This window comes from Halichoerus grypus, chromosome 13 (genome assembly GCF_964656455.1).
Source record: "Halichoerus grypus chromosome 13, mHalGry1.hap1.1, whole genome shotgun sequence".
Taxonomy (NCBI): domain Eukaryota; kingdom Metazoa; phylum Chordata; class Mammalia; order Carnivora; family Phocidae; genus Halichoerus; species Halichoerus grypus.
The window spans coordinates 44,649,394-44,673,498 of NC_135724.1; the positions used below are offsets into that span (position 1 = coordinate 44,649,394).

General features: G+C 34.0%; 1 protein-coding gene across 5 annotated transcripts in view; it reads left to right on the forward strand.

Moving 5' to 3' along the window:
* Positions 1 to 24,105, forward strand: part of SS18 (SS18 subunit of BAF chromatin remodeling complex) — a 90,203-nt gene that overhangs the window by 41,703 nt on the left and 24,395 nt on the right. For 2 of the 5 annotated variants that reach the window (XM_036098163.2, XM_036098164.2), the window contains exons 6-10: positions 15,858 to 16,025; positions 16,683 to 16,787; positions 19,642 to 19,734; positions 20,442 to 20,564; positions 23,061 to 23,194. In XM_036098163.2, coding sequence (XP_035954056.1) covers positions 15,858 to 16,025; positions 16,683 to 16,787; positions 19,642 to 19,734; positions 20,442 to 20,564; positions 23,061 to 23,194 — 623 coding nt within the window. The remainder of the gene's footprint in view (positions 1 to 15,857; positions 16,026 to 16,682; positions 16,788 to 19,641; positions 19,735 to 20,441; positions 20,565 to 23,060; positions 23,195 to 24,105) is intronic. The other 3 variants (XM_036098167.2, XM_036098171.2, XM_036098169.2) reach the window with 3 other exon arrangements.

Here is a 24,105-nt window from a genome sequence, read left to right on the forward strand (position 1 = left end):
ATAATTTTTTTTTTTTTTTTACATTTAGAAGTTTGCTTAATTAAGCTTTTAAAGCTTATTTATCTTTATGTCTTTTGGACAGTTTATTTGAGATTCTTGGATTTTTATTTAAGAAAAATTTTTTTTCAAGCTAATAAATGAATAACCAAACATTTGATTTAGAGCTAGAAAGTTGAGAAAATAATTTTATCTTTGCAAGTACAACCCCTTTACTCTGTGGTCTTTGTTACTTCTTAAGGATATATTAATTTATATGAATTTCCCTTGATTTTTCTGAATGTTCTCTGATGTTGTATTTCAGCATTAAGAGGTAATTTTAACATAATTTGTTTATTAGAGTGTTTAGTGGAGATGCTGCTATATTCTTCTATTCCTAGAATGGGGTGAAGTCTATTAAAGTTTATTACCAATCTCAGAGAATGAAATTATCATCATGTTTCTTTTTTAAGTATGCTTGTGAATAATAACTAAAAACCAGTAAGTGGCGCTCTTTTCTGCTAATTGCCCTTTAAAACAGTTGGCATATTGCCAGCCTAAAGCTATTTCAATTACAAAATGTGAGGTTAATGCAATAAAATTTTCTAGATTTTGATTTTGAAAAACAAATCACTAAAGTGCATCCAGGTAAAAGAAGTTAAGGTTAATTTGTTGATAATTATTTATGATGAAATAATATATTCTAATACTGAAATAATAATACAGAATTTTTTGTAATTTTGATGAGATACACAGAAAACAAAGAGACAGTAGAGTAAATTGTCAATGTAGATTCACAAAACTGGTATTTGCTCCATTTTTTTCCTCAAAGTTGTTTAGTGCCCATGATGGATTTTTTTTTAAAGGTTCAAAATAACAGCAAGATCCAGTCAGTGCCAGGTCAGAAGGGAGTCCAGATGTTTCTCTATACAGTTTGGTTAAAAGGAGAGAGAGCAAGAAAATTGGTAATGATTCTCAAAGCAACTACAGTAATGAGGGCACACTACTTAGAAACTATCATGAAGAAAAGAGTAGGGTGTGCACAAGAATGGATGTTGCTGTAGAATGGGTTGATATGACATCATAAGATTTGAAGAACCAAAAAATAATGCACGCAGCAATGTATATGTAGAAAATAGTAACTTTTTGGAGAAAGGAACTGAGGTGTTTATAGGACTTTTTTGTTCTAAACTTAGGAACCATCTACTTTTTAAAATGTCACATTTTGTATTACTAATGTACAGTTTTTCTTTTTACTATAGTAGTTATAGTGCTTTTTGCTTTGTGTAATCTGTGAATTTCTTAATAGTCATTTTCTTTATAATCTCTTTTCTATGTAGGGATCTGATTTAAAGAAATAAAAATTACTTTTCAAAAAAGAATAGGATGGAAATCCTGAGGAGATTTTCAAAATTTAAAAAATCTCTTCAGGGGTGCCTGGGTGGCTCAGTCGTTGAGCGTCTGCCTTCGGCTCGGGTCATGATCCCAGGGTCCTGGGATCGAGCCCCGCATTGGGCTCCCTGCTCAGCGGGAAGCCTGCTTCTCCCTCTCCCACTCCCCCTGCTTGTGCTCCTGCTGTCGCGGTCTCTCTGTCAAATAAATAAATTAAAAAATGTTAAAAAAAATAAAAAATCTCTTCAGGACAGATAAACTTTGCAGTTAAATTTTGATATTTCAGATACAAAGAACACCAAAGAAAATATAGTTGCCAAAAAAAGAGAGAAAGTTATATGAGGTTGTAGCAATATCTACTGTTTTAATCCTATGAGTTTCTTGTAAAGCTATTTTAATTATATGGTATCTATTGGATGAAAAGTTTTAATATTCATTTCATATAAAACATTCTCTTAGGGGCACCTGGGTGGCCCAGTCGGTTGAGTTTTTTAGCCTCTGACTCTTGGTTTTAGCTCAGGTCTGATCTTAGCATTGTGAGATCAAGGCAATTTCCCCCCCCAACCATTGGGCTCTGCACACAGCACAGAGTCTGCTCGTGTTTCTCTCTACCTCTTCCCTCTATGTGTGCTTTCTCTCTCTCAAATAAATAAATCTTTAAAAAAATATTTTCTTAGATAGCTTTAAAAATAAGCTGCATGTTTTACATTAAAAGTTTTCTGTTCTTGGGCTCTATGCTCAGTGGGGAGTCTGCTTGAGATCCTCTCTGTCTCTCTCTCTCTGTCCCTCCCCCCCAAAATAAAATAAAATAAGTAAATAAAATCTTGTTTTGATAAATAAGTGGAAGTAAATCAGAGGAGACCACGTTTTAAATAGCCCTTTTTTGAGAAACACTTAGGAAACACTCAAATTCTATGAACAGAAACATTTTTGACTTTCAAAAAGTTTTCTTAATGTTTGTTGAGATATTCTTAGCTGTTCTTTGAGTTAAAATCAAAATACTGAAATCTTTTGGCTATCCCTATATTTCTACATACATACCTCTGTTATCAAGAGATACTAGAAAAACTGTTAAAGCTACTTACGATATTTTAATAATGGGGTTAATTAGTCAAGAAAAAGAAACATTTGTGGGATTTCTTACACTAAACTTCTGTCAAGTGACAGGAAAAATAGAAAAAGAGTAATCCAGGGCGCCTGGGTGGCTCAGATGGTTAAGCATCTGCCTTCGGCTCAGGTCATGATCCCAGGGTCCTGGGATCGAGTCCCGCATCGGGCTCCCTGCTCCTTGGGAGCCTGCTTCTCCCTCTGCCTCTCTCTCTCTCTCTCTCTGTCTCTCATGAATAAATAAATAAAAAATCTTAAAAAAAAAAAGAAAAAGAGTAATCCAGAGAATTCTAATTTTGTTTTAAAAAAGAACAATTAAAAGGCAATTATTTAATTATTATATTAATAGTTATTAACTATTTAAGTGACATATTTGGGAGCTTTAACTGATGATGTAGTAGTTTTTTAAACAAAACATTGTATTTGTTCTGGTAGCTTTGAAGTGGCTTTCTTTTTACCCTCTGTTCCCTTTTTTTCTCTCTCAGCTTTGAAGATGAAATTAAGGGGGGAAAAGTAACTTGTCTAAAAATCTTGTTATTGTAATTTAGGAATCTCATTGAATTAATCCAAGGATATACATTTACAATTTTGATTGTTTCATAAAGCAAAGAGAAATAGTCTGTTAATTTATACTGTTAGCTCCAATATAATAAGGCACATTGTATACTAGTATTACAATAAAAGTATTATTTATAGGAATGAAATTGTAGAATCTTTTGAGCTTCATTAGTTCTTTAAAAGTTGGTTTTTAGCTTTTGAATTTTACTGAAAAATTAAACCAAATCAGTGCAAAGACTATTATAACAAAAACTTGCAGACCTACCACACAAAATATATCTTTTCAAAAAGCTGCACAAAAAGTTGTTAATTAAATTTGTTAATTATATATTACTGTGTTCATGGTTATTTAAAAAAAAATTTCAGCAGTTACTTTTTTTTGAACTTAAAAAAAAATGCATATATGACGGCGGCATTATAATTGGTGCCCACTTCTAGTTGATTTATAGTTTTATATGTATCTATGACTTGAGAAGACTGAAATATTTTTTAATTTAGCAACCAGATTTATTATTGTAGCACAGTATTTTTCTCTGTGTTCTTTTAGAGAGTCTACTGCTTCCAGATAAAATAAAATGAAAGGTTTAGGAAGTTTTTGTTTTGTTTCTTACACTGTTGGCCAACTGTTATAAATGGTCAATCCAACATAAACTTTCCTGTGTTATTTTCACTATTATTCAGATAAAAGTTTAGGGATTATTACTTTGAACTTTAAGACCTATTAAAAATTAATCACCATTTTCTTACATCCATAATTGGATCTGCTTACTCCTATATACAGCATAAACTTCACTAGAATTCAAATACTTGAATTCATTTGAATTACAGAAAAAAGGAGGAAGTTTATCTTTATTGTTCACACTGTTTTGTTCTAGTGCCTGGAACAATGATGGGAGGCATACAAAATCTGTTTCTTCAGTGAATAGGAATTAAACCCAAATGTCATATAATAACCTGGAAAGACAGTACCTTAAATATATTTCTTTAATAAAGCAACAGGTTTTTCATTAGAGTATTAAAAGTCAAATTAGAATAGCAAGGCTTTCTGAAAATGACCAACAGTCACATTTGATAGAATCAGCGTATTTTTTATTCCTAGGCATTAATGATTATAGCTTTTCTCATTTAACATCATTTTACTAATTACATACTCAAATATAAGGAGTTTTCACAAATTACTATATTTGTGTTAAAACATGTATTTCACAAGTTCCATGTGTATAATTCTTCAGACTTGGATCCAGATCTTGGCTCTGTAGATATATATGTATATATGTGAGACCTTTGACTAAATTCCTTAATAAGTAAGGTTAAGGGAAACAATGCATATTAAAATCCCGACTCAGTAATTGTTTGCATAATTTGTATGAAATTAGTTGGTCAGAATAAAAAACTTTTTTAAAATAACAAAGTTTGAGATAAGTTTATCAGTTGTTGTCTCTTTTAAGCCCATCAACTTTATTTTTGGTTTTAGTTTTGTTTGAATAGTATTAAGAAAGTCCTGATTCATTTAGGTAGTAAGTTGCAAATGATAATGGTCTGATCTGGAGGCTTGATGTTAGAATAATGGAAAATTTTTCTTTCAGTACCTTTATGTACCTTTATTATGTAAATATGGAGGGCAAAGAAATATGAAGGGCGAAGAGTATATATTATCGTAGCCAGGAGTGTTGTATTTATCATCTTATACAGGGGATTATTTTCTGGTAAGAGCTGTACCAAGCAGATGTGCTTGAGAAAAGCCTAGGACTTACTTGTGCATGTATATTGTAGTAGTATATTTCCTTGTGACTCTTTGTTTTCAGTATTTACAGATCTACCTCGTTTTAAAAATAGCATTCATTATATAGGTCTAGCATAATTTATTTAACAAAACCATATCCCCTTTTGATAATGCTTCTAGTCTTTTATTATTATAACTACTTCTGGGACAAACATTTTTGTGTATATATTGGAGTACTTACACAAGAATCTTGTAGAATAAATTTTAGAAATGAAATTGGTAGGTAAAATATATAAATACTTAAAATGTCTGAGAGACACAGATATTCAGACCGTAGCATTTGCCATTTGCATTTTTTTCTGTGAATTGCCTGTTGGTGTTCTATTTTCTGTGGTTTGTCTGTTTATTATTAATTTGAAGGAGTTCTTTTTGGATTAAGGCTGTTTGTCCTTTATTTAGTGTATGTGAAAACATTTTGTGAGTTTTAGGAGAATAGGAATTTAATTTTTTAAAATGGCTTATTCTTGTAGTAGGATTCTGAAATGGTAATGTTACTTTTGTAGTTATTTATTAATTATGTCAGGTCTTTCATTCAACATTTGTTAAATTATGGTCCAGATAGACTTCTGTAATAATTATTGATAAAATACTTTGGAGGACTCAGCATGTTTACTGGTATATTAAAACATCTGAAAAGTCTTACAGTAAAGGAACTGATTTGCTTTTGGTTAACACAAGCGTATTACAAGTATAGCATAAGTGGTAATACAAGTATTTTGGGGAGGGTGCATATAAAAAATATGAACTAATATTCAGTGAGTGCCCGGTACTGTGATAAAGTACTTTACGTGTCTTCTTTAGTTTAATCCTCACAACATCTTTCAGGTAGTAGTACTATTATTATCTTCATCCCAAGGGTGAGAAAACACATCCCTTAGAAATATGGGCAGGCCTTGTTTGTACAGTTTTGGTATGCATGAATTTCAGTTACCACAATTCAGTTAAATGACACCTTTTCCCCAACAACATGGTTCACATTTTAGTTATGGTATCTGAACTGTGAGTCCTTACATGAAGTACAAACTTAGCTTCTATCTCTTCAGTTTATGAGTGACTGCATAAATAAGAGATGACTGTAATGATCAGTGACTATTCATGTCACTTTTAGATGCTGTCAGTGATTGGTCACTGTGTAGCTATCATTTTATGCACGCACAGCAGAATATGTAAATTGTGTTGCTTCCTTGGCTCCCAGTTATAAACCTTTGTGATATTTTACAAAAGATAAAAGCGTAGCAGGAAAATGCGAAGTAATACTGCTGGAAATGAAATCCAGATCCTTTGTAAATAGAGTTAGAGAAGAAATTGCTGACTGGGGGAATGTTGACACTGCTGCCATTTGAGAGACTAGATGTGCACAGCAGGTACTTAGTGAAGGTGAACTCACTGACATAACATAGGAAAACTGGTTGTGATGAAAAGAACGGAGATGTCCCAGAGAAAGTAAGACTGGCAAAATACTTCATATTGAAATTCTTGGAGATATTTCATGACATTGAAAGTACAAAGGATAAAATGTTGGAAGCTGATCCGTACTTAGAAAGGAAGATGACAAGTGGCCAAGCTGTAGAAAAAAATGCTAGCTCCGAGAATTTAGCCAACTGCAAAGTTATAGGGAATGGTTCCTAAGATTGGCCTCACTTCTGACACCAATTACAAGTTCTAAGGTTCCCCAAAGCACCCTCAGGGTCAGTAATTTATTGAAAAGACTCAAAGAGCTTACTGAAAACTGTTACACTCACAGTTACGATTTATTACAGTGAAAGGATACATCAGCCAAGGGAAAAAGTGCAGAGAAAAGTCCAGAAGAGATACCACAAGTGGAGTTTCTCTCTCCATGGGAGTCAGGATGCTCTCCTGGCCCCAGTGTGTGACAGTATGCACAGAATGTTGCCAACCAGGGGAGTTCACCTGAGCCTCAGTGGTCGGAGTTTACATTGGCGCTCCATTATGTAGATTTGATTGATTTCCAAGTTATTAATCTTAGTCTATAGTATGTAGTCCTGGGCATGACCCGAAGCCCCCACCCAGGTTCAGGAGCTGTAGGAATCCCCAATTTAATAAATATAATAAATCTTCAATATGAAAAAACACTACAGTACTATTTTTCTCCTTTCAAGTACAACATAGAAAATTTACAAATGAAGAAATTATTTCAAATATTACATTCCATGGAAATGTCATGCTTGACTAGTGGATTTGAATGTGTGAGAATTGTATGTACACTCATCTCTCTTCACTGTTAAAATTGGTAAATCTATGTAATATGGCTAATATTGCAGGTTTGTGTTAGTTGCAGTTTTAGGTTTATACAGTCATTATAGTTCAGGTTAGATATTTTGTTTATAATTTGATCGTTGCTGTCCTGGATGAGTTTTTCAAGGTTGTAATTTCTTCCCCAATGATGACATTTTTCTGGTTATAAAAATAACTAATACTTAATATGAAATATCTGGAAAATACAGAAAGGAATAAAGCATAAAAGTCACTTATAATCTTACTCTACAAGCTTTAAGTTACTCTGCAGACAAGCTACAGTCCACTTAGGTATAGTAAGTAGGCTGTACTTAGGCTCTTTGTAGCAGAAGTTTGAGTACTTGTAATTACATAATTATTTGTAATATGCCTTTAATTATTTTTCCCTAGACTCTAAGTTCTATGAAGTCAGGGACTGCGTCTTGTTCACTACTGTATCCTATTTGTTGACTGATAGATTAGCTAGATTTCTTCATGCCATAACAAATTAGAAAACTAGCATTCTTCTCTATGCTTTGTCATCCATCAGCTGTTATTCCAGGAATGAACCAAAGAAAGAACTGTCAGTTACTGTCAGATAAAACAGATGATCATCAGTTTTACCAAAACCTTTTGGGTTTAGGGGACCAAAATTCAGATGATTTTCTTCAATAGATTATAAACTTAGTTTCATTATGATACTTTTTTTTAAAAGATTTATTAATTAGAGAGAGCGCGCGTGCGTATGGGAGGAGGGGCAGAGGGAAGAGGGGGAGGGGCAAAGGGAGAGGGAGAATTCTCAAGCAGACTTCCTGCTGAGCATGGAGCCAGATACAGGGCTTGATCCCATCACCCTGAGATCATGACCTAAGCCAAAATCAAGAGCCACATGCTTAACCGACTGATCCACCCAGGTGCCCCATTATACATTTTAAAAAACGTTTAATTTTGAAATAATTACAGGTTTACAGGAAGTTACAAAGGTAATACAGAGAGATGCTATGTGTCTTCCCCCCAGTCATCTCTAATCCCTTAGCTCCTGTTACTCTTTCATTTTTATAATTGTCATTTTCAGAATGTTATATAAATAGAATCGTGCAGTATGAGACCTTTTGAGATTGACTTGTTTTACTCCACATAATTAATATTTGTTCCAGGTTGTTGCATGTATCAGTTGTTCATTCGTTTGTATTGTAGAGTTGTTTAACCATTCACCAGTTGGGGGACATTTTAGTTTCCAGTTTTTGGCTTTTTCAAGTAAAGGTGCTATGAACATTGTGTACAGTTTTGTGTTTTTATTTGGACAAAAGTTTTCCCTTTTTTGTTTCGTTTTTTGTTTTAAGTAAACTCTACCCAGTGTGGGGCTTGAAGTCATAACGCTGAGATCAAGAGTTGCATGCTCCACTGACTGAACCAGCCAGGCACCCCTTTGTTCTTTTTTTTTTTTTAAGATTATTTTTTTGGAAGATTTATTTATTTATTTTAGAGAGAGAGAGAGAATGCGAGTAGGGGGAGGGGCGGGGGGGGAGGGAGAGAGAAGCAGAGTCTGTGCTGAGCGGCGAGCCTGACACAGGCTCAGTGCCATGGTCCTGAGATCAGGACCTGAGCTGAAATCAAGAGTTGGGTGCTTAACCAAATGAACCACCCAGCCATCCCACTTTTTTTTTTTTAATTTTCATTTTTTGGGGGATAAATACCAGGAATGCAGTTGCGGGGTCATATGATAAGTGTACATTTAGTTTTTTTTAGAAACTGCCAAAGAGATTACTCAAGTATCTGTACCATTTTACGTTCTCACCAGCAATGTATGAGAGATCTGCTTTCTCCAAATCCTTGTCAACATTTGGTATTGTCAGTATATTTAGTTTAATCTTAGCTGTTCTAAAAATGTATAGTGATAAATCACTGTGGTCTTACTTTGCATTTCCCTAATGGCTGCTGGTGCTGAACATCTTTTCATGTACTTACTTGCCATCTGTATATCCTCTTGAGTGAAATGTCTCTTTGTGTCTTTTGCCCATTTTCTAGTTGGATTGTTTGGTTTTTTACTGTTGAGTTTTGAGAATTCTTTATATATTCTTCTAGGATTAATTTTTAAATTTTCTCCCAATACTTGATTATGGAAAATTCAGACATACAGGATACTTGAAGGATGGTACCTGTATAGCTCCCACCTTCATTCCACAGTTAATATTTTACTAAATTTGTTTATTATATGTCTGTCTGTGGGTGCCTGGTTGGCATCTTCCCTCAGGTCATGATGCTAGGGTCCTGGGATTGAGTAGCCCCCCCATCGGGCTCCTTGCTCAGCGGGGAGCCTGCTTCTCCTTCTCCCTCTGCCTGCCACTCTCACTGCTTGTGCTCTCTCTCTCTCTCTCAAATAAGTAAATAAAATCTTTAAATAAAAAATCTGTTCATCTACTAATCCATCAATGCATCATGTTTTTCAAAATGCATTTCAGAGTAATTTGCAGATATCAGTATACTTTACCCATTAGCACCTTAGTCTATATCATTAGGGCTTAACATTTTAAAATTTTATTTTTTTAAATATTTTTTTCTTTAGGTAACATTTACATACAATGAAATGGGTAGATCTTAAATGTATCATTTGATGAGTTTTGATATATTTATAACAAACCCCTTTGGATTCATTTTATAGCTAACATCTTAAGTATCCTATGGGATATGGTTCTATTCCAATTTAAACATTTTATATGAACCATAATCTAGCTTCTTTTAAGATAAAAGTGGATGATTGGTTATTCTTTCTCTTAGAATTCTATTTCAGTGTGTGGTCCTGAGACTACGGGGATCAGAATCATCTGGGGTAGTTGTTAAAAAAAGATTTGTGTGCCCCATCCTGTACCTGCTAAACCAGAATCTCTAGGGGTAAATTTTACAAATTAAATTTTAACAAATATTCTAAGTCATTCTTATACACAGTCCATTCCCTCAGAATTATTCTGGGGAGGATAATCTCTTCAGTGCCAGATGGTTTTAAGTTCCCAGCTTTCCTGCTTAGTGACACAAAGCTGTGTGTTCTAATGTAGCCCATCTCCATGGCTTTCTACTTGGGCTTTTGGAGTTCCTTTCAGTTGATTACTATACATATTTAGCAGTGACTGTTTTCCTGTACAGTATAGTTGAAACTATGTAAGATGTCTAACTGTAAGAAATTGCTCAATCTTTTATTTTTCGGGATTTATTAAATACATCCCTTTTCTAAAAATTTTCAGTCACCAGAAAGCTAAATACATAATCTAATTCCAAGACTAGTTTGTAGAGATCCCTATGATTTAAGATTATGCTCTTGAGAATCCAGGATTTCTTGACGCAACACTGTTGACATTTTGAGCTGCATAATTTGTTGTGGGGGGCCTGTCCTGTGCCTTGTGAGATATTTAGCAGTATATCTGTCTGGTACCCACTAGGTGGCAGTAGCACCACCACTCATATCAGTTGTGACCACCAAAAATGTCTCTAGAATTGGCTAAAATGTCTCCTGGGGACAGAATCAAACAAGGTCGAAAATCACAGCTTTAAGAAGTGGTTAATATGGGGTGCCTGGGTGGCTCAGTCGTTAAGCGTCTGCCTTCGGCTCAGGTCATGATCCCAGGGTCCTGGGATCGAGCCCCGCATCAGGCTCCCTGCTCGGCGGGAAGCCTGCTTCTCCCTCTCCCGCTCCCCTGCTTGTGTTCCCTCTCTTGCTGTCTCTCTCTCTGTCAAATAAATAAATAAGATCTTAAGAAAAAAAAAGCAATGGTTAATATAAGAAACTATGTATAAGGTTAGTTTGTGTTACTGAAGAAACGACAACAAAAGTTACTGGTACTAGTATGTTTTAATACTTTTTAATACTTAAATGAAAATTTATCTAAAAATTTCATGTAATGAAAAAGTTTGTATCTCTTAATGAACTGTCCTTTTTATTAGCTGCAATCTATCATGCTTCTGTTTTTTTCATTGGCTGCTGGGAAACAGCTAAGTTTGCATTAGTTACAGTGACTTTACTAAGTTTCTGGGATTTTCTTGGTGGTTCTTTTATCCTTGATATTGTATCTAAATGCCTTATTATGAACTCTTGATGAGGACAGATGTACACTTTAGATAAGTAAAAAATCATATTCGTTTTATTTAAAATTTTTTTTAATTTAAAAATTATTTTTTATTTTTTATTTATTTTTAAAGATTTTATTTATTTATTTGTCAGAGAGACACGGAGAGAGAGAGAGAGAGAGAGAGAGCTCTACTGAGCAGGGAGCCTGATGTGGGGCTCGATCCCAGGACCCTGGGATCATGACCTGAGTCGAAGGCAGATGCTTAACTGACTGAACCACTCAGGTGCCCCAATCCTATTCATTTTAAATGGCTATTTAATAGATAGTGGGTTAGCAAATTGCATTTGCTAGAATAGAGGGATTTTTTTCCTTGCAAATAAAATATTGGTAGTACTTTCAAATGAGAGCTAAAAATGGTTTCGTTTGAGATTAAAACGTTAAGGAACAGTAGTAAAATGGGAGTAATAGGTGGTGAAATATGAATTGGAAATTAGGCTTGGAGGGTATTAGGCGGTTTCATAGTCTAATTCTTATAACATATAAATACAGGTGGGCTGAAGAAATTTGCATTTTAGGATTTTTATTTTACAGTATATTAGTACATATTATATACTATATTAGTATATTATTTGTATAGAAGCATTATCACTATTATAGTGTGTGTGTATATATATGTATATATTATTGATAGTGTATATTATAAGTAATGTTACATAGAACTGTTACCCTGGAGATACTACATGGGAGAGGTATGATTTGACTTTGGAGAGGAGATACACATAGTGGTTATGAACATGGCTCTACAGTTGTCATTTACTAGCTGTGCAGCTCTAGGTAAGATTCTTAATGCTTGTACACCTTAAATTAAATTTTCTTACCTATAAAGTTTATGATAAGTATTACCTGTTTCATAGGATTTGGGAGAATAAATAGTAGACAGAAAGCTCTTAACTTAGTACCTGGCCTCTACTAAGTTCTCATTAACTGTTAGCTGTCATTTTAACCTTTATTTAAAGTAATTCATAGATTAATGATACGTTTTATAAAGCTTTAGTGTATTGGTTTGCATTTGAAGATGTATGAATAAATATGTGTATGTATGTATACAGAATTAAAAAAATTATATAACTCTAAATTTTTCACAGATTAATTAAAACTTAATGTTATCTTTTTAGTTGAGTCTCAAAATATTCTTTTTTTGACCAGTAACTTAAGATACAGCTAAGTATTAACCATCTCACGGGAGCAAAGAATTCCAGTAATATAAAACATGGTGACTTGGGAATATTTTACATATGTTTAAGATATAGGACATTGTTTCTATAGAGTATCTGTTAGGTATAAAACTCACAATGGAAAGAAGTAATGTTGTGATGAACATTTGTTATATGTCCTCTGGAAACACTTTCATAAAATGTAGACAATTAAGACATTAAGATCTTTGTGTATGTAATATCACACTTTGTAGTACATCTTAGCATAAAAATGATTTATGTAAAAGATGAAGAATAACTTTTAAGCCATACAGTAGTGAGTTATGTCCTTGTTTACAGAAAATGGTTATAATAGACTCATTTTGTAGTCTTCCCTCTGTAGTACAGACTTTTAGAACTTATTTTGGGGTAACCTTTTGAGATTCAGCTCTCATTTCCATTAGTGTCTCAAGGGATAATAGACATTTGCCAGTGTAGCATATTGCATTGTCATAAGGAAAATAATATTATTCTTAAACAATCAGAGTTGAAGTAGTAATTTTTTTTTTTTAAGGGGTAAGGCTTCAAGGAAAAAGATGAAAAACATCATGTGTTAGCAATGCTATCCTTCTCCATTCTCTGTGGTTTTAGGCTTGATCCTGACTGATGTTGTGGATCCTCAGAGGGAGGGAAGTGACAGAGAATAAAAGAAGGGTGGTAATTGAGCTCTTTGGGATTGAAACTGCTGACAGTCCCAAAAGATAAAGCACAAGTGGCATGTCTTTTTCTATCTAGGGCTTAAGCTAGAATTACTTTTCTTCTTTAGAGCAAAGCTTAGAATTTTTTTGTTACTGTATCCCTTTGGATTTCCCCCACTATTATGTTTTTACTTTGTTCCTCCTTTATTTTAAATTTTGGTTCCAATGCATATTATATGCATTAGTTTTATAGTTAACCTTCTGTAAGACAAGACATCTTTAATCAGTGTTGGAGAAGAGAATCAAGGCAAAACCTTCATCTACTGAAAATGAATTATAGAAATGTCTAATCGTGCTGCCTATTAAATTATACATGCTAGTATTCAATACTTTATTATATACAAAATATATTTTAAAAATTGTAAGCTCAATTAAACTGGTTTTTTAAATTAGTTTATTTGGAGAGAGTGCATGTGTGCATGTGTGTATGAGTTGGGATGGGAGGGCGGGGGAGAGAAAGAATCTTAAGCAGCCTCCACACTCAGCGCGGGCCCAACCAGGGGCTCCATCTCCCAACCCTGAGATCAAGACCTGAGCTAAGATCAAGAGTCTGACGGTTAGGGATACCTGGGTGGCTCAGTCGGTTAAGTGTCTGCTTTTGGCTCAGGTCATGATCCCAGGGTTCTGGGATCGAGCCCCACGTCGGGCTCCTTGCTCAGCGGGGAGCCTGTTTCTCCCTCTGCCTCTCCCCCTGCTTGTGCTCTCTCTCTCTGACAAAAAAAAAAACTTAAAAAAAAAGTCCAATGTTTAACTGTCTGAGCCACTCAGTTTTAAAACTTCAATTAAACTAGTTTCAAACTTGTGTTTTGTCTGGTTCCCAGTTGATTATCTTGATCTTTGCATTCCTTAGCTAAAAACTTGGAAATTAGGATCCTTACCTCTGGTGGTTGAGGTTTATGTGAAATCAGTGTGAAAGTGTGTCTGGCAGTGTTCCATTCTCCACTGAGCCATCTTATCCCTACTATTAAGAGTTTTTTTTCCTTGTTGAAAGAAAAGTCCTAGAGTAACCTTTGAAAGGTTTATATTTAGGATAAAATTAGAAGGAAAAATGAATTTGAAATGAAGTAGAAAAGCGAAAGAAGGCAAATAGAAAAAGAGCTCTGATAAAATACTTTAGATAATACAGTTTTTCAAATTGGAAGAGAGTTAAATTCTTCCTGCTAATGTTGCTGCTTTTGTAGGCCAGTAATATATTTAAGAAGTGAGCAAAGGGGCACCTGGGTGGCTCAGTCAGTTAGGCGTCTGCCTTTGGCTCAGGTCATGATCTGGCCCCTTGTCTGACTCCCTGCTCAGAGGGGAGTCTGCTTCTCCCTCCCCTTCTCCCTCTGTCCCTCTCCCTCACCGCCCCCACTCCTGCTTGTGCACACATTCTCATCTAAATAAATAAATAAAATCTTTAAAAAAAAAAGACGTCAATAAAAAAGACGTGAGCATGTTTTGTTTTAACTTTTATTTAAATAAACAATGAGCTTTTGGCTCATCTGTGTAATTTTGTCTGTAAAAGTTTTCTCAGCCCTCCAATCCTTTCCTTTTGTACTTAAATTGTCCGTAAGTCTGAAAAGGAGGAGTACGTAGCTGTTTAAGCAGTAAACTAGGGGATGACTCATACATACTTCTGAGACAGTAATGATTATAATGGTGGAATGATGAGTTCTCCATACCGTAACTTGACCCAATGAACCTCTGAGGAGCTCTTTACGTTGTTAGATGGCAACACAGAACTTTATGGCCATTGTTGATTGTTTCATGTGATATATTTTACTATTGCCATTGTGATTCTATAGCCATGGTAGTTTGGCAACCTCAGCATTGCTTGCTTTGGAAACTGTAGTTCTGATATCTGAGTCTGTGCCTTATTACAGTTTTCTGCCTGGGTATTTTTGATTGTGTGTGTGTTAGAACTTATTAAGAAGCACTACAGCCCTTTGATTTCAGGAAGCTTTTTTCATTTATAAATCTTATAGTTGGAAAAGGGAAAGAAGACCCTTTAAAATTTTGTCCTGGGGCACCTGGGTGGCTCAGTCAGTTAAGCGGCTGCCTTCGGCTCAGGTCATGATCTCAGGGTCTTGGGATCAAGTCCCACGTCGGGCTCCTTGCTCAGTGGGGAGCCTGCTTCTCCCTCTCCCTCTGCTGCTCCCCTGCTTGTGCTCTTTCTCTCTCAAATAAATAAATAAAATCTTTAAAAAAAGATAAAACTCTGTCCTAAAATTAAAGTTCATGAAATTCCACTGATGTAAGTATAAGTGTGTAGTTTCCCTATCAACCATTATATAATGAAATGAGTGGGCATTGAAAAAGGCGGAAAAAAATCGGTATCCAGAAATTAGATTTCTTTTCCTTGGTTTGACCACTGATTTGCTGTGTGAATTTGTGAAGTTTACTTTGTTTTGGTGTATTTTCTTGTATAGCTTAAGGATTCTGTTTTTCCCAGAAGGATTGTGTAGATAAATATTATATAGTATATAATAAAAAAATACATTCAGGTTGTTCATACATTGTTCATACATTGTATGAACATACATACATACATACATACTTTGCTTTTTAAAAATTACTAGAATACTCTTCCAGGAGATTTTAAATCAACTACAATGGGTTAGTTTTCCCTTGTTTGCAGATTATTTTTGGCATATGAACTTCAATTGAAAGATTTGTTTTTATTACTTGAAGTCACTTTTCATTACAATACATTATATATTTTGGGGATTATATGACAAAAGGTTTTTGCATTTCTCTTAAGGTGTTAAAATTACATGCATAAAAATTATGTGCATAATTTTTTGTCTGCTTTCAGGTCCAATGATGCATCAGCAGCCTCCTTCTCAGCAATACAATATGCCACAGGGAGGTGGACAGCATTATCAAGGCCAGCAGCCCCCTATGGGAATGATGGGTCAAGTTAACCAAGGCAATCATATGATGGGTCAGAGGCAGATTCCTCCTTATAGACCACCTCAACAGGGTAAGATTACATTTGGGAAATTTCCTGCTTAATATAAATAACAGTAGTTGAAAGACTTTATTTTAATAAACTTTTCATGTAGGCAAAGTCAGGGCTTTTTGTTTCTTGATTTTTATGATTATCCTATTTTTTTTCTAAAAGGTGGTGGATATAGTAGGGGTCATGAAGTGGATAGGAACTTCCTGTTACACAGCTTTCTTTTATCTATTCTTTCCTGGGAAAAGGTTATATAATTAAATTTTATATCAAAAGCTCACTAATATAAACAGAAGATACTATTTTAATTTTGAAAAGTTACTTAATATATGGTCAGAAACAAACCCTAGTTTATTCTAAACTGCTCTAATATCAAAAAGAAGATAATTTTCCACTAGTTTGAACCTCTTTTTAAGAAGTCAGTATTCGTTTTTTTAACTTGGTATTGTTAGATATTGCATGTATGGTCGTAACAATTTTTGTGAAATGTAATGTGGTATTGCTGTGTGTTTGTGTATCTGTGTGTGTGTATAAGAATAGTTAAAAGTATCTCAAATGCCAGAGCATGGGAGGGGAATCTACAGGTGAGAAATAATCTCTTTTTGATATCAGATTAGAAAGAAAGCCTTTGATGACCTAGAGAACAAATTATTTACCTCTTGACTGGTTGTGGTTTTTCAGGCCCACCACAGCAGTACTCAGGCCAGGAAGACTATTATGGGGACCAATACAGTCATGGTGGACAAGGTCCTCCAGAAGGCATGAACCAGCAATATTACCCTGATGGTAATCTCTCCTAATGTTAATTTTCCCATTTTCTATCCCTGCCCAAGATTAATGTAGATAGCTGTTCAAAACATTTTAATGAGGCTGAAGAAACTAACAATAGGTTTCTTCTAAATTTAGAAACACTTTAATAATCTAAAGCACCAGTGATCGCATTAGTTTATAATCCATTTCAAAGTATATTTTGTTTATATATTCCATATTAGTACCATCAGGAATCACATTCTGTCATTGGAATCCCTTCTTCTATAAAAGAGGATCCTTTTATGTTTCAAATTGTTCATTTGAACCAAAGCAAATGTTACTTACTTTTTTAATAACTGCTTTATTGAGATAATTCACATACTATAAAATTCACCCATTGGTTTACTTTTATTCATGGTATAAATACATGGAAGATCTAGTTCTTGAGTATTTTTCCAGATTTTATCATTTTAGTTAACGTTAAGTACTTCTCAAAGAACTGTGGTTTATATACATTAGCATTTGCATCTGAAGAAATTTGGAAGGTATATTATATCCATGATACAGCTGTGTATAGAGTTGGTAGGATAGGAAAAGCATTTGGAAACAAGATTTTAATTTTAATTATTTAGTTTAATGGTATTTTTTTTTTAGTAGGAAGGTGGCTTGTGAAAAAGTGGTCACTAAAGATGTACTGCACTTGGTAATGACCCAAGCATAAGTAGGCTTTCACTGTATAGTTCTTTCAGTTTTTCTGTATGTTTGAAAATTTTATGATACATTGTTGAGGAAAAAATATTCCAAACATATAAAACTGTGATAAATTAGAGGTAGCTATTCACATAACAGTATGATTTATCTTATTATGAAAGGCTTTGTCAAAATCTTCATTTATCCAGTAAGCTCCCTTGGTATATTTAAGGTAAACTACTTAACAGAGGAACTTGGAGAAACTAAAAATTAAAAGCTAAAGTGTTGGGACTGTTGACTCAAAGCTAATGTAGACTAGTTAAGAAGATATAATCTGGTGTATTTAAAAAATCATTTAGCTTGCCATTTTTTTGTTAATATATAAAGCATAAAGGTATATCGGTATAAGGACTTTGGTTTTTACTGAAGAGGCTCTGCCTATATAGGCAGGGCATTCACTCATCTGTAGAATTTTGCATATGATAATTGTTCGTTAGTGATAGTGATATATATGGATATTTCTTGTTAGAAAATGACATCTTTTTTAAATCTCAGGTTTTCTTGCCCTGAATTAGTCAGCATGTTGGAGTTTTTTTTTCATTTTTCTTTCATATGTAGATACTATATTAAGATTTTTTTTTTAAATGAAAAACTTCAGTAGGTTTATAGACTTGTGGGTATTTTAAAGAAGTGAAATCTAGTTTGTCAGATTTTATGTATTAGGAAGTCTGAAAGTAAATGTTGAAAGTAAACAGTAGTTTTAATTTTTAAAATGGATTTTACATAATTGAGATGAATTTGATATTGTTATTTTCGTCCTGAGTATTTTCTGAAATCTGAAATGTGTATTGTTGCAAATATGACCTTTCTACTTAAAATAGATAGATATGTTATTTTTATGTATATCAGATCTTTAAGGTTATGTAAATTATTTATCACATCAGGCAGGGGATTTAAAAATCTAAATGGTATCATTTTTGCATAGGTGTATATTAATAATTTTTCTGATATTTACGTAGAGTATTCCATTTATAACAACAATTTTCTTAAATAGCATTGGATATTTTCTTACTATCATTCAGATATTTATGCCAGTAAATACGTAGATAGGAGTTGGCAAACTTTTCTCGGTAAAGAGCCAGAGAGTAAATATTTTAGTCTTTGCAGGCCATATGGTCTTGGTCTCAACTACTGAACCGTTGTCATAGCATGTAAACCGGTATAGAAAATGTGAATAGGCATGCCTGTGTTCCAGTAAAACTTTATATACAAAAACAGGCCACTGGCCATATTTATACTGCAGGCCATAGTTTGCCAACCCTTAATGTGGATATTTATGAGGTGGTTTGGGAACGTTGGAATCCTAGAACACTGAATATAACATTTATTCATAACTGTATTCCTCTTCTTAATTAGGTATTCTTTTAAAATTTAGTTTAGATTTTAGCTAACTGAAATGTTATTTCCTGCATTCTCTTAGTGCAACTTAGTTCAAAGAACTAGACTATTGATTTTCATTAAAGTCCAGTCATAAAATTTATTGAGCCTTAAAACTAAAGGTGTGCCCTAGTACTTGACACAGTATTAATTTTTCGAAGGTGTATGTTCATGATACTCTAGAAATATTTTCTAAAGGCTTCTAGAATGGTAGCATTGAGCAATAATATTGTATCTGAAAATATAAGATACATATACTTTATGCAAGTAAATAGATTGTGAAAAATTTGTTTCAGTTTCTTTCAGGGGAAAAAACTTATGGAGCTTTTTTATATTTTGCATTGTTTTAGCATATGCTGTGGAATTGGCGACCAGCAGAACAGGTGTTTGACAAAATGTGATAATTGCTTTCTTTGTTCATTCTAATTCAAGTTATTTACATGTGAAAGGCCTAGATGCTTTCATTCTCTTTTTTAAAAAAAATTGAAGATAAAGTTTTTTTCCCCCCTTGATGAGGATTATCAGTTAAGACTAAGTGTAATGTTTCTAAAATTACTGTTTTTTGCTTTTAAGAAATTTGCACGTTATCTCAATATGAAAACAATCACATTGGTAAATATTTGGCTAATGCAATTGAAATTATTTTTTATGTATTTCCATTTCTTTTTCTTTTTTTCAATTTTATCTGAAAGTTTAAATATATTTAGGGTTTTCACTCAGTGGCCATTAACGTTTCTTCCTGTCTCTTGTCGAATTGATGTAGGTCATAATGATTACGGTTATCAGCAACCGTCGTATCCTGAACAAGGCTACGATAGGCCTTATGAGGATTCCTCACAACATTACTACGAAGGAGGTATCTATATACCTTCACACACATACACATATATATCCCCTTCTACAGGAATGCAAATTCTTGCATAAGACAACTTCTACCCATGCAAAGCTCTTGTAGAATACTAGTTGCTGGCTGTCTTGAAAGTTACAGGGAGCCCAGAACATTCAAAATAATTTCCTTACAAATATTTAAAATGTATAACCATGACTTGCCATTTCTAACAACAATAAAAAGACTAAAACATTTACAAATAATTTTTCCTCAGTGGAAATTTTCTATTTGAACACAAATTCATCGATCCAATTTTTTTTTCTTGTGTGTGTTTACATATGTATAATTTTACATATAAGTATAGTGCCTTTAGGAAACAGCTTGCTGATCTTGTGTAGCTAGTGTGTGCTCTTGTAGCTGTCTTTAATTTTGTCTTTTTTATTTTATTTAGCATAGTCATGATCTTATGACTGTGATGTTCCAGTAAATGTAATGCTCGTATGGCAGAGACGCTGAAAATGCTGCAGTTCAACCTTGCAAAATTGGCTTTAACTGCAGTTTGTTTGGCCGAAATCCTTCTGTTTGGTTTGAGTTTTTTCTTTGTTTTGTTAACTTTCAAAAATCAATATGGCATTTCATTTTGTTCTTGTGTTGTTGGCTATGCATCTTAGAGTAAAAAAGTTAATTAAGCGAACTTCTCAGTTTCTTTCTTCTCTTCTCCAATTATCCTGTAGGAAATTCACAATATGGCCAACAGCAAGATGCCTACCAAGGACCACCTCCCCAACAGGGATATCCGCCCCAGCAACAGCAGTACCCGGGGCAGCAGGGCTATCCAGGACAACAGCAGGGCTATGGTAATAGCTTTTTGCAGTTTATTTTTGTCACAAAAAATGTGATGATTGCTGTTTTGAAATATTGAAGTGAATATTTAATGTTTATTTTTCTAAGAATTCTTTAGCTCAGTCTATTACTGGAGTGTTTCTTTAAAATGTTTTCCTCAGATAAACTAGTAATCCATTTAAAAAGAAACATAAACTAGAGATGGTTCATTGACCAAAGGTAAGGTATGTAATCAATTTAAAATGAGTTCTTAAATGAATTCTTAAACCTCTTTGGCATTCATGACCACCCAGTAGCTTTGTATGTGCTTGGAAAACTGATGAATTGGGTGATTATTAACCATATCTACATAATCCGCTTAGCAAATTTATTTCTAAAACTAATGACTGTTACTATGAAAAATAACATTGATTTTTAGAGTACAAATGAGATTTATTTGGAATGCATAAAGAAAATGTTTTTGTCATTCTTTGGTTAAATAGCAATATACACATCCATAGAGGTGTATTTATTGCTGTTATGTATGTTACAGAGTTTGGGGAAGTGTAGCCATATTTTCTTATTATATACTCACTATAAGATCTAGTAGCTGGATATCTCGCTTTCAATAACTTCATTAGATAGGGAGTGGGGGATGATAAAGACCTGATATCTCGTTCTTAAATTTTAAGCTACTGTCACTACTTTATATATAGGAAAGTGTGGTTCTAATGTTAGAGAAGTAACTGCTTATTAATCTGACATCTTCTCTTGCTAACATGGTCTCTTTTTTACATCAGTAATGTCACTATTTTTATCCATTAGTTTGTTTTTTTTTTTTTTTAAAGATTTTATTTATTTATTTGACAGAGAGAGACACAGCGAGAGAGGGAATACAAGCAGGGGGAATGGGAGAGGGAGAAGCAGGCTTCCCGCGGAGCAGGGAGCCCGATGCGGGGCTCGATCCCAGGACCCTGGGATCATGACCTGAGCCGAGGGCAGACGCTTAACGACTGAGCCACGCAGGCGCTCCTTTATCCATTAGTTTTAAGCTCTGTGATTACTATGGGCACCTCTCTCTACCTGTCATTGCAAATCTAAGAACCAGGATCAGGCTGAAATTCTCTTGTGCCTTCAAAGTATGCATTAAAATTTAGTCAGGTATTGGGAGCCAGGTATTTCCCCCCAAACTGATAAGTTCTGGTTCCCTAACTTGAGATATGACTTTAGAAATATTCCATGGATTTCTTGTTTTTACAAGGGGACTTTCTTGCTCTTCTCAAGTGGCAATTTTCGTTTCATGACCATCGAAAATCTCTATTTTAAATAAGTATTCTGGTTTTATTGCGTTTACATGAAAACAAATACGGTGTGGTTAAATCAAGTAAATTCATTGATACAAATACTGTCAATGGGAAGAAAGAGTAAATGAAACTGAATATTTTCAATTGAAGTAGTTAAATGCTGTTTTGTTAGACATTGGGAATCCCAAAGAAGTTCCCATTTTGCTTATTCATAGGCTTCTGTTGTCGTACTTTCTTCTAATAGAAAATTTAGAGTTTTAAAAATTGAATGTATAATAATTAAATAAATAATAGACTGATGGAATTTATTTATGCTTGGAAATTTATTCTCTTTTGACATTTTCCTCTGCCATCAGTTTTTTTTTTTTAATGGCAGATTTTGAATGGCTATGATAGAAAACATTTAAGTGTCAAAGCTTTTCAGCTTATGCTTTATAAAGCATTCTTTACAATAGGCAGTAGTGCGATTTATGAAACAGACATATTTGTTGGGCAAGCCAAATTAGTCCCTTGCCATCTCTGGAATTGGAAATCACTCATTTTCATGGGTTAAGTATTAAAGGTGATTGGTACACAGAATATAACTTTTGAAACAAGTTTTTTCACATGCAACCTGTGGCTTTTCAAGTCTTCTTTAGTTTTGGTTTGAAAATATTGTGATAGTAAGTTTACCAATGCAGAACATAAAGCATTCTTTTGGTGATTGCAAATATAAATCTAGAATTTACATGGAAAATTATTCTTTGTGATTTTGGGGGGATTGCAAGTATAAATCTAGAGTCATACAGCTATAAATATCATTGATTCCCAAACTTTATTTAGAAATTATTTCTGTATTTTAATTTGAATCTGCTTCTTGCTGCTTCTTTTATCTGTTGCTTATACTGGTTACTTTCTAGTAGAGGTGTAGATGAATTTTCTTAATACCATAGAATTAACCTGCTTCACAACTCCTGAGTGTCTTTTACTGATTAAAAAAATTTTTTTTTGATGGCTAAGACATAGCTTACTAGTTACCCCGAATCAAAACATCTTGTACATGGTGGCATTCTTACAATATTTCTACTCTTACAACCTGTGGAATTTATTTCAAAAAGTATTTGAGAAGATCAGGATGCCAAACTATCCTTTTTTGTTTAAATATAAAAACATAATAGCATCTAGTTCTAAACCCTTTTGAGAGTTGTGTTTATATCTGGGTTTTTGTTTGTGTTAATTATTTTGCAGGTCCTTCACAGGGTGGTCCAGGTCCTCAGTATCCTAACTACCCACAAGGACAAGGTCAGCAATATGGGGGTTATAGACCAACACAGCCTGGACCACCACAGCCGCCACAGCAGAGGCCTTACGGATATGACCAGGTAAGTTATTTGGCCAACTGTTTGACTGCCCCATTGTTTGTTCAGTCTTCATTAGGGTGTTTTTCACTTGAAGGCTCATTTTTCCCTCCTCCTGTTCATAGCATATGAGTTAACAAAAAAAAAAATTTACTTTTGAGTCTTTTTCATAGATTGCTAGCAGAGTTGGTCATAGTTACAGTAACATATAAAACATGTCATCTCTGGGCACCAGCATTCATTCATATTCATTCATATTCTCTTTCTCTCCCTCTGGTCTTTCCCCAGGCAGACTTCCTGTAGGTATTACAAACATCATTCTGTATTCTAAGGCTCCTAATTTCTCTGATCTCCCTCATGTTTACTGACCTGTAGTCATCTGGGTCAGTGCTCTTCGTAGTCCTCATCTTGACTTCAGCATATCCACTGCACTTTCTCCACATCATTGATGTCTGTCCTCTTTCAGTTCATATTCACCTCCTGTCTCTGATGCCTTTCATACACATATCCATTATCTCAAGTATTAATAATCTTTATCTCCTGTTCTCTTTCCTTCTATTTTCATATATGTAGAGACGTATCTCATTCTAAGATAACTGTATTCTCTTGAACCTAGGATTTACTTAAGTTCCTTCTTTTTATCAGTAAACTTTCAGACTTAATAATCTGTGCCACATCATTATTTTGTGAATCTTGTTATTATACGCACTCTAAATTATAATGAAAATGATTTATTAAGTTGGCAGTTTCTTTAGATTGATTTCAGTATTGTCTAATGACTTTCTAGTGAGGATAATCTGGTCTGCTCACTACTTAAGCTACCCAAAATAGGTAATTTTTTTTGTACGTTATGCTTCCAAGGCCAGTGTAGATGATCTGGTTGAGGAACAACTCAGTGCAGTACTAATTAAAACTTGAGGGCGTGAGCAGTTCTT